At 46.4% G+C, this 16,578-nt stretch overlaps 7 protein-coding genes across 7 annotated transcripts; 4 read left to right on the top strand and 3 right to left on the bottom strand.

Annotated features, from left to right (window-relative positions):
• Positions 1 to 112: 112 nt before the first annotated feature.
• On the top strand, positions 113 to 2,330 carry TSTA_010470 (uncharacterized protein; the record flags this gene model as incomplete). The annotated part of the gene is made up of 11 exons (XM_002483118.1): positions 113 to 168; positions 203 to 233; positions 291 to 463; positions 520 to 611; positions 676 to 854; positions 918 to 1,026; positions 1,078 to 1,249; positions 1,308 to 1,350; positions 1,397 to 1,433; positions 1,487 to 1,517; positions 1,566 to 2,330. 11 exons carry the CDS (start codon positions 113 to 115, stop codon positions 2,173 to 2,175), a joined length of 1,533 nt encoding a protein of 510 aa, XP_002483163.1. The 3' UTR covers positions 2,176 to 2,330.
• TSTA_010460 (uncharacterized protein) lies at positions 2,319 to 4,057 on the bottom strand (the record flags this gene model as incomplete). The annotated part of the gene is made up of 3 exons (XM_002483117.1): positions 2,319 to 2,534; positions 2,596 to 2,755; positions 2,886 to 4,057. 3 exons carry the CDS (start codon positions 4,055 to 4,057, stop codon positions 2,319 to 2,321), a joined length of 1,548 nt encoding a protein of 515 aa, XP_002483162.1.
• A 750-nt stretch (positions 4,058 to 4,807) lies between these two features.
• On the bottom strand, positions 4,808 to 6,109 carry TSTA_010450 (sarcosine oxidase, putative; the record flags this gene model as incomplete). Its single annotated transcript, XM_002483116.1, has 2 exons — positions 4,808 to 5,799; positions 5,827 to 6,109. 2 exons carry the CDS (start codon positions 6,107 to 6,109, stop codon positions 4,808 to 4,810), a joined length of 1,275 nt encoding a protein of 424 aa, XP_002483161.1.
• Positions 6,110 to 6,915: 806 nt separating this feature from the next.
• Positions 6,916 to 8,508, bottom strand: TSTA_010440 (allantoate permease, putative; the record flags this gene model as incomplete). The annotated part of the gene is made up of 2 exons (XM_002483115.1): positions 6,916 to 7,854; positions 7,906 to 8,508. The coding sequence occupies 2 exons, from the start codon at positions 8,506 to 8,508 to the stop codon at positions 6,916 to 6,918; spliced, it is 1,542 nt and encodes a 513-aa protein (XP_002483160.1).
• A 917-nt stretch (positions 8,509 to 9,425) lies between these two features.
• Positions 9,426 to 13,760, top strand: TSTA_010430 (5-oxoprolinase, putative; the record flags this gene model as incomplete). Its single annotated transcript, XM_002483114.1, has 8 exons — positions 9,426 to 9,483; positions 9,534 to 10,142; positions 10,195 to 10,441; positions 10,491 to 10,589; positions 10,637 to 12,075; positions 12,125 to 12,310; positions 12,365 to 13,568; positions 13,625 to 13,760. The coding sequence occupies 8 exons, from the start codon at positions 9,426 to 9,428 to the stop codon at positions 13,758 to 13,760; spliced, it is 3,978 nt and encodes a 1,325-aa protein (XP_002483159.1).
• A 262-nt stretch (positions 13,761 to 14,022) lies between these two features.
• On the top strand, positions 14,023 to 14,451 carry TSTA_010420 (uncharacterized protein; the record flags this gene model as incomplete). The annotated part of the gene is made up of 2 exons (XM_002483113.1): positions 14,023 to 14,279; positions 14,424 to 14,451. The coding sequence occupies 2 exons, from the start codon at positions 14,023 to 14,025 to the stop codon at positions 14,449 to 14,451; spliced, it is 285 nt and encodes a 94-aa protein (XP_002483158.1).
• A 358-nt stretch (positions 14,452 to 14,809) lies between these two features.
• On the top strand, positions 14,810 to 15,808 carry TSTA_010410 (aldo/keto reductase, putative; the record flags this gene model as incomplete). Its single annotated transcript, XM_002483112.1, has 2 exons — positions 14,810 to 15,223; positions 15,284 to 15,808. 2 exons carry the CDS (start codon positions 14,810 to 14,812, stop codon positions 15,806 to 15,808), a joined length of 939 nt encoding a protein of 312 aa, XP_002483157.1.
• Between the last annotated feature and the right edge of the window lie 770 nt (positions 15,809 to 16,578).

The raw sequence follows: 16,578 nt of genomic DNA, 5'->3' as shown, positions 1-16,578 counted from the left end.
TGTGGTAGTCTTGGAATAGAAAAGGAGGCTTATACCTTCTTTTCACCTTTTGGTTGGAATATCCTGTTGCAATTTCTTGAGTCATCCAATTATAAATACCTTCATTGACAAGATGGATATCCCCCGGCCAAATGAAGGGGATGTCAATATTGGTGAGATCCTCTATATGTAATTGACTGTGATATAAATGTACTTACTACAGAAAAGGGACCGACATATTCAGAGGTTGCTGGGTACGTCAGACCCTAACTACGGACTTCTCACAGGTTTTCGTCTAATAATTTACGTAGGTCCTAACCTGCTTCGTTGGCGTTGTCCTAATCTTTAGATGCGCAATAAAAGCATGGGTACGATGGGCACTACCTCAGGTCTCTGCACCGGGCAGAATATGGGGAATCGAAGATGTTTTCTTTCTCTTTGGATATGCCGTGGACCTTTTACATATGACGCTTATACAGCACAGGTACTGGATAAACACCCGGATTCTTGATGAGTATATACTAACTTGAGTCGGGACAGTTACAAATGGGGCTTGGGACGACACTTCTTCTACTTGACGCCTGAAGAGAAAAGGCAAGCTTTACGATGGGATTATGCCTCTCAACCTTGCGGTACGTCTGACACATTCCGCGGCCCTTGGATTTCAAGAAAGTATACATAGCTAACTCCTTAAAGCGGTTGCCGCCGCCATGATATCAAGAACAGGAATGATGTGGTTCCTCCTCTCATGTTTCGCCAATAGCAACCGCCGATTACGCATTTCGATTATCGTTTGCATGATTATCCAGATTGTTGTTAATTCAATTACCATTGTGCAAATAGTGGTGCAATGTGGGCCGAATCCATATCACGCTGTACGTTTGTCTCTGTATCCGAAACTGTGATAAGATAGAATATTGAGTGGATATTGTGAACAGGATGACCGAACAAGATACTTTCATTATATGTGGGATCCTCTACCGGCTGATGGTTCAGTAAAGTGTCAGTCACCGACTGTGCAGACAACTATCGGATATGTCCAAGGAGGTAATACATGGCTGCTCACTTTCGTTGTCTGGAGACTAATCAGTTGTCAAGGGTTTAATACGATCATCGATTTGTATCTCGCGGGAATATCGGCCTTTGAACTCTGGCAATTCTTCATTCAAACATTGCAACGCAATCCCGGTGTTTCTGTCTGGGTACAATTCAGCAAGATTAACCCTAGCGTTCGATCTCGTCGAATATGGCAGACATTGACTCTTTCTGGGTATTTAGCCACATGGCATATCTGAGTCTACAAGCATTGACTGACTGTTGTCATCTAGGCCTCTTGTTCTTTCCGGGGCTGCTTCGATTGTCAAGACCTATGTATGTATAGTTTTCCATAAGGATATGAACGTACTGACGATGACAGCTTCTCCAGTCACTGGGCGACAGAGCCGATTTTACCTGTTTGTTCTTCTGCTCCGTCAAAGCTTGACGTTAGCCGACTGACATCGTCTAGACAACATTGTCACCTTCGTTCTTTGGGTCAAGTACGTCCGCGCCCTTTTACTCTGGATGCCACTACTAACACCTGACAGAATTGAAAACTACGCCATCCTAATCGCCACTTGCGCCCCAGTCATCAGACTCTTTCTTCGTACATTCGTCGACATGAGACGTGAAGGGCGATACGGTGGCTACCCCTGGAGTCGCTCCCACTCCGATAATCCACACAACTCAAACGAGAACAATAGTGGCAGCAGTGGACAACATGAGTTGAAAAGACAGAACAAATTCCAGCAGCGATTCAACAGAAGCCGAAGTGCGGTTGATCCGGATAAGACCTTTGATTCGATGTTTGATGATAGTTACCTCCTTACTACGGTGGATGATGATAAGGATAGCAGCAACAGACATGCCAATGGCACAGTAGGGCCATCCTCGCATACGATCGATACAATAGCACGAATGACGTCGCCCGCCAGCATCAACGACAATAGAAACACGCGTCTCAGCACCGGCGTTGGCGTGACAGTGAAGACGGATATTGTTGTCGAGGTTGATGAAGAAATGGGTATGTCTCCGAGAAGCCGTGGACTATCACCGTTACCAAAGAATGCACAACCGTATCCTACGTTTACGCCTCAAGATGATCAACATCGCGTTGAAAGGCAGGCATTAGCTTATGCGTGGAAGCCTGCTAGCTGATTTTTTCAGTCTGAAATTTGCTTTTGAACTTTATGGAGTTACGGCGCTGTTTGCATTGGTGAGATAATTATACCCTCTGATATAATGATATTGTCTTGAATACACCGATACAGTCCATTATACATAGCTGGCTCTGTAATACATCATGTCAAACTCAGCTTTAAACCGCCCATCATCTTCATAGCTCGTTCCCATTCAAATAGTGGCAAGTCTTTCTTTGAAATAGAAGAAGAGACATTACTTATATCGTGTATCCCATTGGCCATGGCCGCAGTATGCCGCCGTTTCCTATCATCTTGCACTCCTAGATCTCGCTGCAGCCAAATCATCTCGATAACTTGTCTGGCTGGCGTAATATTCTAAACTCAACATGTTAGTCCCCCATAAAAGATGACACCATGGAACAAGTTGGAAGCGTACACCGTAACGTTTCAATTTCTCAGTCTCCTCAAAAATTTTGATTACGGTTATCTGATCTTCTTCCGTTGTCACACAACATCCGGCAATGAAGAGCGGCCATAATGGCAGCGCGGCAGTGCGATTGATGCGGTTGATATTTTGAATCATAGGGCCAAGGATTCTACGTACGTAGCGCGCTTTGTAATCTGCCGCTAGGGTTTGGATTCATCATTATCGTCAGGTTCAGCCTCTGTTGAGGCGGTAAGTCGACTTGTCCTGAATAGATCAGGGCGCTGAAACGAGAAGCGCACACCTCATGCATAAAGCAATGCTCTAAGCGATTGGCTTCTGCAATAGCCTGAAACTCTGATACAATCCTTTTGAGTTCTTCGTCTCGTTGATTACTGTTCCCAAATGCATGAAAAGGCTGTGCTTCATTGAGGTAACCATTATCGCCCAACGGAGGTGGTGTCTGATGTAATGTCTCCAAAGAAGTTCGCAATCGTCTTACTTGTTCACGCACGAATGGTAAGTTTGCCTCGGCCAATTCCTTTGAATGATATTTCCATGCGAGGTGGGCGACTTCATTGATGAGCAAGAGGAGTGAATTGCTGAAACCCATATACGAGTCAATCTGGTCCAAGTCTTCGAGTGGCATGGCCAAGGATAGAAAGTCTGTTAACTTTGAGACTGAAGAAGAGCGTGAACTTGGAGAATGTATTTGTTTTTCATCCCCGGTGAGAATTGAAGAACTCGCGGAGGTATGTACTCCAGACCCGTGCTCAGTGAATGTAATATCATTCTCAACTCGAAATGCCGTCCTAGCCAGAACCAAGTGAAACGAGAAGTATCTACTAAAAAACCGGCTCACATCTGACGCCCTGCTATTCCTGAAGGAAACATCTTGGTACTGTTTAATCAGCGTATGGATACCCTTCAGATGCGTAACCCATGACGAACGACAACCATCCGTGATCTCGAACCAGCACAACATGAGTGCGAGGCCAAGAATCTCATCGATTTCAGTCTGCGAAGGAGTATCTCTGGGTAAAAGCAATGTACCAGATTGCCCGCGCTGTAGACTTGCAATAAGACACCTCAAAGCTCTATATCCATGGTCTAGAGCGGCGAAGCGAAACCTCGGCTCCGCAATACGTAATATTTGTGCCGACACGGCTAATGTAGCATGATACAACCCTTCGGATTGCATAGCCATGGGTAAGATCAAGTGTCGATATGGATTGTTCTTGGCATCATCTAATAGCGTACTTGAACTGCAGACTACAGCCTCGTAGTAGGATAGAAGAGCCGAGTCGTAATCCAATGTACGGCGATGGCTGAGCGTGGTACCCAAAATGGGGAGTGAGAGTGATAGATTCTCCGTCTGTTTTTGAGTGATATCTGGAACTAACGCTTCCTTGTCTTCAGCTTCGTCTTCCTCTGCCATACCCCCGTACTCAAAATACAACTTGATATTTCGCATAGTGGTATTCAAAAATACCCCATGGCATTTACTGAGGTTTGTTGTAGTTGATGCATATTTTCTACTAGAGTCTTCCCCGAATAGAACCTGTCTCTCATGGCTGCGTCGGCCATTCTTAGACCAAATGCCAGACCGTCCATGACAAACACCTTTTGACAAGGACTCTTCGTGCCAGATCAATTGCAAGCGATAGTTGCAATCAAGACCACTTCTTGTGCACCGCTGGCATTTAGGTCGTCTTTCTGTGGAACTATTAGCTGGTGGAGTTATTGCCACAACTAAGAAGAATGGTAAGCCATACCGTCACATTTAATCTTCCGCGAACGACAGGTCCTGCAGCCTGTTCTTGTTCGAGATACAGTAGTTGGCTGGACATTTCTTCTAATAGAGGCCATATTTTCCTTTTGCCAGTGTAATTAGATGTATCGTGCATATACAATGTCGTTGTGTTGGTTTATTCCCAGGTCCAACTCGGCTGGATGACTATCCACGACATATAATATGATTGGCTGTAATAAGTGGGCCAGTGATAAGTTTGTTTTATGCTATTGGTTGATGAACGTTAAGACCCTATATTATGATTGGTCAAACTAAATCTTTACAAGACGCGGGGAAGCGCTAATGCTACCAGCTACCAACCAATCACAATTGAAATCGGCATTGGTATCCGATATTCTCAAACCAATCAGATATCTGACCTTGTCTCTATACTCTTTTATTCTAGACACGAACAACCTAGGGATTGATTGTCTAGAACTTTGCCTTCAACCTCCCCTCACGCTCTCTCCTCCCCTTCCACCCTGTCAGATCCGACAGCTCCAACTCCGGGTCCAAATGCGCCAGATTCTTCGTATTCACATCCTCTCCGACCCTCCAGCGCCAGTTATGTACAATATCTGCATCGAGTTTTCCTTCGATATGATCCGCAATATACTTTCCGATAATTGGTAAGAACTTGAATCCATGTGCTGAACCAGCGGTGGCAATGAATAGATTCTTTTGTGTGGGGTGAGGAGTGATAAGAAAATGGCGATCAGCTGTATCAGCATCCCAACATAGTCGAGTGTAGCAGAATGGTCGATCAGCTAGTTCGGGAAACACTTGTCGTAGATTACGGCGCATTGTAGCTTCAATTTCAAGCGGTAAATCATCTGTGGGGGATTCGACAAAAGTATGCGGGATGGACGTGGTGATTCCTGATACTGGATCGGTTTTGGTGTTTGTAATGAACTGGCTGTGAGCGATTTTGAAGGTCCCATCTTCCTGAGGTGGGAAGAAGTACCCTAGTTCTAGATTATCGAGAATCGGTAAAGTGGAATATTGTTTCGTTTCGGCCGGGGTTAGCTGGATATGCGCCACTGAGTGTCCCTTGGCTGTTAATTGACCTTGGAGATCAATCAAACTGGGCATCCAAGCACCGGCAGCCAGGATGACGAGATCCGCTTCATGAACAGTCCCGTCTTGCGTGATTACAGCACGACACGTTGTCCCATCAGAAGCATACCGTAGCTTGCGCACATATCCCTTACTACCACTCACAAATTCAACTCCATTCCTCTCCGACACCTCCAGCATCCTTCTCAAAGCCTCACCGGACTTTGCCCATCCAGCCGTCGGATTCCAAACATTGATATTCCACCCATCCAGTTTCCCTGTCACCAACGGCAACTTCTCTTTAATCCGTTGTGGTGTCAAAATCTCCAAGCCCTCCACTCCAAGCTTCTTCGACGTCTCAATAGAACCTTCAACAAACGGCACAGAGAGATTACGAGCACTCAAAATCCAACCTGGAACATGGTATAACCCCTTAAACATATCCCAATCCCGCCACGCTTCGATCGACTCAATACCCATCTTGCAGTAAAGAGGTTCATTGTAGTCGCTCCGAATTACTTTGCTGATGTCGGTTGATGCGGCTTCGCAGGATGGTGCTGCGTGGCGATCGAGGACACGTATTGATTTATAGCCTCGTTGCGAGAGGTGGTAGGCTGTTGAGGTGCCGAAGGCGCCGGCACCGACGATGATGATTCTTGAGTTGGTCGAGACGGTCATTTTTTCATCAGTTGGGCTTCTTTCGTCCGTGATTTCAGAGCTTCGAGGTAGAAATATGCTTATCCAACGTCTTCAATCGAAGAACTTTGTTCTATTTCTCCTCGAATGTAAAGACCCCATGTTGCATAGTAGTTAGTCAATCAGCTGACGTCAATCACATCATGAGACGAAAAGGCAACAACAAATCTCGCTTGCAGCTCCCTTCAGCACATAATAAAGTGCTCACTGGCGCTGTCTAAGATTAATACCTCACTGAGTATCTTACTCCACAGGTAAAGTGGGGAGGTTAATTGAGAGGTGGAGGTTGGATATGCATCACTCGCTAACTGCGTACTGATTCGTTAATTGTTATCAAGAAGACTCTTCCTTGTAGGCTGCAAATTCCTCATCGGAGAATGCTTATCGATTGAAAGAGTGGAGCCTTATGTGGGATGTTGCTAGCCCGAAGTTCAAGGCATCTCGGCGTCGCTCCGAGCTTCCCGATACCTTTGAGGGATCGACTAATGGGATTGTTTTGTGGATATAAATTGTATCGGTTTGTGCAAATATCGTTGTTACGGATACGAGTAAATAATGTGGAATCCTGCGATTGTCTAGGTAGACTAAGAAGAAGGATATCGCCGGTGAAGCATCAGGAGGCGTATGAGGTGAGGTGATATTCCCATATGTTTATAGATCATTAAGGACGGAGGGATGATTTTAGGAGTTGTGAAATCCACATTGAATTGTGCCTGTGTAGGCAGATTGATACATGAAGAAAAGAGATGGTAGATAGAGACAGACAAAAATTATACAAGAGTATGCAGCTAATATGTATATCGGAAATCCTTCTTCTCCTTATCCGTCAAATCTGAAAACGCATTTGCCGCCTCAACAACATGATGACCGTCGCCCGCATGCTCACGATCGCGCTTTCTATTCTCCAGGTGACATAGCACGCCGTAAGCAGAAATAGATGCAATAGCAACCACCAGGCAAGCGAGTAGACCTTCATATCCATGAGAATAATCCGGGGCGTCGGAAGCCTGGAAAGTCTGTGGGCCGATGATGTTACCAACACAGTAGGCAAGGAAGAATATTGCGTTCATGGTTAGTTTTTTGGAGTGGCCACTGACATTAGCCATGGGTAAGGATGTTGATAGAACGTAAGGGCCCCAATAAGTATAGAAAACATAGTATGCTGCAAGTAGTCCGTGTTTGTTGGAACGAGGAAGTTTCCACATCAGTATGGCACAGGTCATGGGAACTAGATTCGCTACCGCAATAACCAAACAGCGCGTGTTTTTAAATCGTGCTGCAATGAATGACAGACAAAGTTGCCAAACAGTGGCTAGAACTCCGGTTGGAATCCCTAGAACAGTAGTGATTAGACTTGAGTATCCGAGTCCAGAGACAATAATGGATGCAAATGTGACAAGACCGCCGTTAGGAATATTTTGTGCGAGGGAAAACAGCATCAATAGCCATGTTTTTGGATCCATTAGGCACTCGCGCACTTGGTACCATTTGATTTTCTTATCCTCCATGCCGGTGTTGTTGTTCTTGACTCGCTCAAGACAGACGTATTTCTCGCGATCAGTCATGTACCAGCATTTGACTGGCGAATCTGGAAGGAAGACATAAATAACCGCACCCCAAAGAACCGTAAATCCGCCTAAAACAAGGAATAGAAGGCGCCATGGATGTAGGCTAGTATGCGTATGGCCGATGCCGTAACTGACGAGGCCGGAAAACACTGAAGAGAGCTGTTCCTGTCAGACATGCACGTTTCTCTACTGATACGGAAAATTTCTCACCTGATTGAACCAAAAAGCTAGTCTGATGGGCTGTTCTTCCGTAGTCCACCACATCACAGTCAATATACTGCAGATTGGAAAGACCACTGACTCCAGCATGCCCATGAAAAACCGCACAACTGCCAAGCCGGCAAAATTCTGTGTAGCCGCTGTACACATCAAGATGACCGCCCATCCAAAGAGACAAGCAGAAAGAAACTTAGCCACAGGGAGCCTTTGAATGAGAAAAGCTGCTGGATACTCGGCCACTAGGTATCCGAAATAAAAGATCGAGCCAACCCATGAGTACTGATTGCCCACCAGGTGTGTATCTGTTCTCATCCCGTAGATGGCGGCATTAGAGATGATGACTTTATCCACAGCAGCTAGCACGACCGTCCCCATGATCAGAGGAATAATGATTAGATCGATCTTCCATAACAGTTTGCGTGCCTCGGCTGGCGTGATGGGTTGTGCCACCACGGCTGGGTCTAACTCATACAAAAATTTGGCGGCAACATCCACATCGTGGCCGTGATGGTTTGCAACCAACCCATCCACCTTAGCGGCCTCGGCTTCGGCCTCGTGAGCCGAGAAGTGGCTCATGTCTGGGGTTTTCTCCATGGTATCGCTAGTCATACTATTATGAGCAATGAGTATTTAGAGAAGTACTCTTATAGTGAAGACAATGGGAAATCAAGTCCCGAGTAGTGGCGGCATGAGCAAGATATAGGTAATCCGGGGTAGCTCAATCGAGATAGCCAGAGATTGTGAGATAGCATTAGTGCTGAAGCACAGACACCTCAACCAAAGCATCCAATACAGGAGACACAAGAGATACCAGGGCGCGAATACATAAGCGTCATCGACATCGCGGCCACGAACATTGATAATCATCTGCTTAAGGTAATCGACGGTGGGATGAAAGGGGGTAAATAAAAAGCGGTGGTGGTCGGCAGGAAGGTCGGAGCGACTTCCTATCAGAGTGGGCCCTGCTTATAATCTTACTCCAGACATCTTCACTTTTTGACCTCAAAAATTCCTAGGATAATTCATTCCATCATCCAATGATTTGACCATTAACTGTACCCCTCATTTATCGTCTAATCGCATCCAATACCACTGAACTTTGAGCTATCAAATCTCCGAAAAAGGCCTTCGGAACATGTCCGAGCTAAGCCGACCCTATTCAACACTTATCAGTCCCGCTTGCTTCTCCACCTTGACTGCGTGGGATTTCTTAAGAATTATGGAATCGTGTGAGGAATTACCTTTCATTCGGCGCCAGGCAGTGACATGATAGCACTTGTGTCATTCGTCTAGACCTGCCCTACGCGCTAGTTATGCGTCGGCATCAGACAGTAAGAAACCGACGAGATGAAGTCAGCAAGTAAGAATATAGAATGGATAATTGATTACTGCAAGACAGTAAGTGAGGGGTATATTTTTTTGTGCCAGTAGACTGATATACAGACTAATTTCCCTCTTTTCGATAACTGCGGTTTGGGAAGAGTAATAATCTGATATACTCCATTGTCAAAATGGCCCCTCATCATCTAGAGACCACTGTCGATGGCCTGAATATAAAAATAGCTATAGGTATGTCTCTGTCAACTAAATACCAAAACCCGACTAACAAGTTACTGTAGACCGAGGTGGTACTTTTACAGATTGTTTAGGTATTGCTGAAGGCCGGGATGATGACATTGTGGTCAAACTTCTATCCCAGGACCCTTCTAATTATGCCGATGCGCCAATTGAAGGTATTCGCCGCATTTTGGAACAGGCTACAGGGAAGTCGTTTCCTAGGAGCGAGAAATTGAACACTAGCGATTTCTCCAGTATTAGTATCCGAATGGGCACGACTGTCGCCACAAATGCACTTTTGGAGAGGAAAGGGGACCGAGTAGCCCTTTTGATTACGAAGGGATTCAAAGATGCTTTACAAATTGGCAATCAGTCTCGGCCTCATCTATTTGATCTCAATATTCGGAGACCAGATGTTCTATATGAGGATGTGGTCGAAGTCGACGAACGAGTAACCATCGAGGACTACCAACAGAACCCAACTCCGGACCGAGCTGCCCTAGCTGCTTCATTAGAGTCGGATCCACAGCTAACGCGTGGTGTCAGCGGTGAGGTTGTACGAGTTTTAGAGAAACTGGACGAGAATAAGGTCCGAGAAGATTTGAAGAGCTTATACGACAAAGGCTATCGTTCAATTGCAGTCGTTTTGGTACACTCCTACACATTCCAAGGTAAGTTTGCCCTATTGAACGGGTGAATACAATTCGGTATTAACATTCGAAGACCACGAGCTGGCCATTGAACGAATTGCTAAAGAGGTTGGATTTCCAAGTATATCTCTTTCTAGTCAACTACTCCCTATGATCAAAATGACGTCTCGTGGAGCGTCTGCAACAGCTGATGCGTATTTGACGCCCGTCATTCGGCGATATATTGACGGATTCCGCTCTGGTTTCAAAGATGGATTGCGGTCGGAAGATACTCGATGTGAGTTTATGCAAAGTGATGGCGGACTGGTAAATTTTGAAAAGTGAGGTCGCATCTGATATTCCCTAGGAATAGAAGCTTACGTATCACAGATTCTCCGGTCTACGAGCCATTCTATCTGGGCCTGCTGGTGGTGTTGTGGGCCACGCACGTACTTCTTTTGATCCAGCTGACCCAAAACCAGTTATTGGGTTAGTCACTGTCAAATTTTTACTTATTATATACTAACCGTGTCCAGTTTTGATATGGGAGGAACTAGTACCGATGTATCTCGATACGACGGAAAGTTTGAGCATACTTTCGAAAACACCACTGCTGGCGTAACCATAATGGCCCCGCAGCTCGATATCAACACCGTGGCTGCTGGAGGAGGTAGTATTCTATTTTGGAGACATGGCCTATTCGTCGTTGGCCCTGACTCAGCTGGAGCTCACCCAGGGCCTGCATGCTATAGAAAAGGCGGTCCATTGACAGTAACAGACGCCAACCTATTCCTTGGAAGATTGCTTCCAGAATACTTCCCGAAGATTTTCGGCCCAAACGAGAATGAACCGCTCGATGTGGAAGTCACCCGACAGAAGTTCACGGAACTTGCCCGCCAAATCCAAGAGGAGACTGGCCAAGCAAAGTCACCGGAAGAGATTGCCCTCGGCTTTATAGAGGTTGCGAACGAATCTATGGCCAAACCGATTAGGGCATTAACAGAGGCTCGAGGATATGAAACCTCGGCACACAATCTTGCATGCTTTGGAGGTGCCGGTGGACAACATGCCTGTGCTATTGCGACTTCATTGTCGATTCAGACCGTCATCATTCATCGCTACTCGTCGATCCTCTCTGCGTACGGTATGGCGCTGGCTGATGTCGTCCATGAGGCACAGGAGCCGGCGTCAGGGTTCCTCGAAGAACAATCATTGGAGGCCCTTCGGGAACGCATTCAGGTTCTCAAGGCCAACGTTCAAAGCGAGCTTGAAGCCGAAGGCATACCTACCGAGCAAATTCATCATGAGGTTTACCTGAACCTACGCTACCAGGGCACCGATAATTTGCTGATGATCCTGGATCCTGAAGACGGGGACTTTGCCGAGGCTTTCATTCGAGAGCACAAGCGAGAGTTCTCATTCACATTCCCCGGACGTCCCATCGTAGTTGAGGATGTGAGAGTCAGAGGTGTTGGGAAATCACTGTCCGTTCCACCGGAGGCGCCTCAAGCTGAATTGAAGGCTGCCAAAGCCGTGTCGATCGGAACTGACAAACAGGACGACAGCACAGGTGTTTACTTTTCCGGAATTGGACATGTCACAACTCCAGTATTCTTCTTGGGAAACCTGCAATCAGGAAGTCATATCAATGGTCCTGCAATGATCATTGATAAGACGCAAACCATTGTGATAGAACCGCATGCCTCTGCCACAATTCTATCAAGACATGTCATCCTAGACGTTTCGCCGCAAAAGAAGCGTGCCCCTGGTGAAGAATCAACTTTGGTCGTTGATCCTATTCGACTTTCGGTCTTTGGATACCGATTCATGTCGGTGGCTGACCAAATGAGCCGTATGTTTCAAAAAACTTCAGTTTCCACAAATATCAAAGAACGACTTGACTTTTCATGTGCTGTTTTCTCTCCTGACGGAAAGTTGGTGGCAAATGCCCCTAATGTTCCAGTACATCTTGGCAGTAAGTCCAGTCGCGAAATTATGTGTTGTATGTGTACTAACAGGAATAGGTATGGAATATGCGGTTCGGTATCAACATGAGCAGTACGCTGGAAAGCTACGGCCTGGAGACCATATTTGCACAAACCATCCTTTGGCGGGAGGAACGCACTTGCCTGACATCACAATCATTACGCCTGTATGGGACTCGGAAGGCAAGCAGATTATTTTCTATGTCGCGTCAAGAGGACACCATGGTGAGTTTTACACAATCCACACTAAACGAGGGCTGCGTTTCTAAAGTCGAGTAGCCGAGATTGGAGGCATCCAACCAGGCTCTATGCCCTCCAACAGTCGACTCCTCTACGAGGAAGGTGCCATGACAATGGGTTTCAAAATTGTTTCTGAGGATCGGTTCAATGAGGATATCGTGCGCAAGTTCTTGTATGATGAGCCAGCTTCCTACCCTGGTTGCAGTGGTACGCGTACCTGGAACGATAATGTATCGGATTTGAAGGCTGCCATTGCTGCAAACCAGAAAGGAGCTACTCTACTTCGCGGCCTGGTGGAAGAGAACTCCCTACAAGTCGTGCACTTCTACATGGACGGTATCAAGGGCAACGCCGAGATTGCGGTGCGCGAATACCTGAAGAAAGTTGGCAAACAGACCGGGGGCAAGCCTTTGAGATTCTTTGATTTCATGGATGATGGAACAGAAATCCGTTTAGAGATTAGGATTGATTCCGAGACCGGGTCGGCGGACTTTGATTTCACTGGCACTGGACGAGAAACGTTCAACTGCTTGAATGCACCAAAGGCAATTGCGCATTCAGCCATCATATACTCGCTTAGATGTCTAATTAATGTCGACATACCCCTTAACCAAGGTTGTCTTGCGCCTTGCAACGTCATTATTCCAAGCGGAACACTTCTCAATCCGTCTGGAATGGCAGCCGTGTGTGCCGGCAACCCAATTACTTCTCAACGTATCACGGATGTGGTGTTGGGTGCCTTCAACGCTTGTGCTGCCTCTCAAGGATGTTGCAATATTATATCATTTGGAATGGGTGGTCAGGACAAAGATGGAAACGTCGTGCCGGGTTTCGGAGTTGGAGAGACGATCTGCGGTGGTTCAGGAGCCGGTCCAAACTGGCACGGCACATCGGCGGTGCATTGCCATATGACAAACACACGCATTACAGATGCAGAAGTCTATGAACTGCGTTATCCTGTCATCCTTCGGCAATTTTCTATCCGCAGGGGCTCTGGTGGACGGGGCCAGTACAACGGTGGAGACGGATCAGTCCGTGAGCTAGAATTTAGAATCCCTTTATCAGTATCAATGCTCAGCGAGCGGCGAGTTTATCGGCCTTACGGTATGGCAGGCGGCGAAGCTGGACAGGCTGGATTGAATTTGTACGTGAGAGAAGAACGCGACGGTTCTAAGCGTGTCATCAACATAGGAGGAAAGATGGAGCTGAACGTCCGGCCGGGTGAACGGGTCATTATCAATTCGTATGTTTCCTTCTTATATAAAAACTTCATGAATTTAAAGCTAATCGCCTTCACAGACCTGGAGGTGGCGCCTGGGGCTCCCCCAGCGATGCTGTGGAACCAACCGCTGGCAACTCGGCGAGGCAAACTACTGCCTTTGAGCCTCGCGGAAGTGTATATGCATTTACAGCGATGGCTGAGGCAGCGCAATAGTCTCTATAGTATGGTAGAATGACAAATGAATCAGCCCTGTGTAGATCAAATCTTCGACCATGCGTAATGCGCCACGGTATAACCCTAACTCCTAACACAACCCGAGTAGCCTCTTGATGTCACCTGGGTATCTGACGTCATATCAAAACCGATCTATATAAACGACTAAACTCTCTTGCCTCTCACTACTCTCATAAACACCACCAAACACACTTTATTTCCCACGAGTTGCATTTAAATATCTCTATCTAAATAAACCAAAATGCCAACATCTTCCTCATCAGACACCGGCGCAACCGGAGCCGCCAAATTTGTCACCTCTACCCTCGGTAACACCGTCGGCGGCCTCTCACGAACAGCCGGTAACGTTACGGGCGCTGCTTCACGCGGACTCGGCGATACAATCAACAATGCCGCCGGCAACGCTGGCAGACCGGTGGGCGATGCACTGGGGAATCTGGGCACGGGAGTTGAGAACGGGGCGAATAATGTCGCAAAGGGGGTTGAGAATGCGGGACAGTGGAAGTCATAATCTTATCATTCTCTTTGGAGAATGAGATGAACGAGATTGATGCATGGAAAAGCGGCTTTCCTTTGTATATTACTATAGGATGTTTCTTGCAAGGTTGAATGATTGAATGACTTTATTTCTACGTTTCATAGTATACCATTTAGAATGCGGTTCTATTAGGTAGTGGTTTCGCTCACTCAGTCCGGACGAATTCGAGCGAACAGTCAAAATGCCGAATCAAGAATGGTTATCCTGGACAGCCGGGTATAAAAAATGCGCGGCCTTGCAAGCAAAGTTATGTATGCTACCACGTCTTGCAGCGATCCATATAGTTCATGGTTCTTGTGGTTCAGCTTCATCGGAAGGAGAACTTACCGGCATGATTTTCGCTAGGAGTAGTTATTAGTAATCAATAATAAGTTAAGTTAACTTAACTAGTCAGTACTTTATAGTTAGCTCTCTGAAAGTCTTCGAAGAAAACAAACACTTCGTCAAATGGTATAAGACAGTAGATATCACCACATTTCAAGATTGAGAAATGCCACCAACTCTCTTCTACGGCACCGCTATCTTCGGCACTCCAACCATCCCCTCTCTCACCGAACCAGAAGGTGTCTCTAAACTCCTCGACTCAGTTCACTCCCTAGACATCACTGAGCTTGACACTGCTGCCCGCTACCCACCAGACAACACTGGTGGATCCGAAAGACTTCTCGGAGCAACCAGGGCCGGCAGCAACTTCACTATCAACACAAAGGTACTAATTTCTGGGACTAGTGGAGATGGCTCGTTGAGTAAAGATGCAGTACGCGCAAGTGTCGCAAATAGTTTGAGAACACTGGGCGTGTCCAATGTTGGGATCCTCTATGCCCATGCCCCCGATAATGCGACTCCGTTAGAAGAACAGGCGAAGGATTTTAATGAACAGTATGAAAAGGGATATTGTGAGAGAGTAAGTAACTATGTCTGATAAAGACATTTCGCAGATATTCAGTGCTAATTCTTTAAACAGATCGGTGTATCCAACTTTCCTCTAGATATGTTGGAGAAATTTCTCAAGATTTGCGACGAATGCAACTATATCAAACCGTCTGTCTATCAGGGGGAGTACAATCTCATCCGCCGTGACCCCGAGGAGGCCATTTTTCCACTATTACGCAGACACAAAATTCACTTCGTCGCTTACTCCCCGCTGGGAGGTGGCTTTTTGACCGGTAAACTCACAGCTGGAAACACGGAAGGAACGCGATTCGACGGTCCACTAGGGCAAAGATTCAAGGCCCTATACGACAAACCAGAGCTTCATGCCTCGATCAATGAGTTGAAGCGCATCACTGAGCCGTTGGGAATCAGTCCGACGGCGGCTGCGTTGAGGTGGCTTGCGCATCATTCGGAATTGCGACAGGAGGATGGAATTATTCTCGGGGCTAGTAAGATTGAGCAACTGAGGCAGAATGTGAAGGATATTAAGCAAGGGCCGCTGCCGGAGAGTGTCGTTGAGGCGATTAGGGCTATTAAGGTTGCTACAACCGCATAACCCTGATAACCGTAAGTTGTGGAAGACGGTGTTTGCGTTCGGCTTTCACTTTAAAAGTAAATAGACACCACAAGTAATTTCTTGACTGTTTATAAATGAAATAGCCGGCTTAACGAATGAATGCTGGCCTCCTGCATCGCCTAACGCCTACACCTCTTGGTCAGTAGGTAATCAAATCAACAGGGAGTTTAGACCGATTAAGAACATGATAGATGACTGCGGGATGCTAAGAGTTCTCGAGGTCCTTTAAGATATCGTTTCATGCGGGACATTGAATCTCAGTATATATCGATCATTGATCTTCTCTCATTTACCACCGAAAAGCAGATGAGAGATACAAATGACGAATCACTAACTAATTTATTTACTACTTCTACACTTGCAATCTGCAGTAAAGCACCGGCCGTCATTCTCTGCGCAGGAAAAGTCTGGCTAGACGCCAATCGAAGGCATTGCAAGGGCAGTGCATGAAGGCTAGAAACCAAAGGCATCGGAGAAACATTCGAGAAATATCCGCACGCGGAGCTGCTTGAAACCGATGGGAAAGCTTATTCGAATAAGATGTGTGATTAGGTTTCATCCAAGCTATGTGATAATCCACCATCCGGAGCGGAGCTGCTTAATTCAACTTATCATCTTGATTGTATCTCAGACATGCGGCATATTGAGAAATGAATGGGAAGAGCAGCAATGGATGAGCTATCTGAGGATCAACTACCGCGATCTCCACAGAGAACAGAAGAGGAAACTCAGATACTCATCCAAATTTG

The sequence above is a fragment of the Talaromyces stipitatus genome, genomic scaffold (genome assembly GCF_000003125.1).
Source record: "Talaromyces stipitatus ATCC 10500 scf_1105507295549 genomic scaffold, whole genome shotgun sequence".
NCBI classification, from domain to species: domain Eukaryota; kingdom Fungi; phylum Ascomycota; class Eurotiomycetes; order Eurotiales; family Trichocomaceae; genus Talaromyces; species Talaromyces stipitatus.
This window is presented reverse-complemented; position numbering and strand designations above follow the sequence as displayed.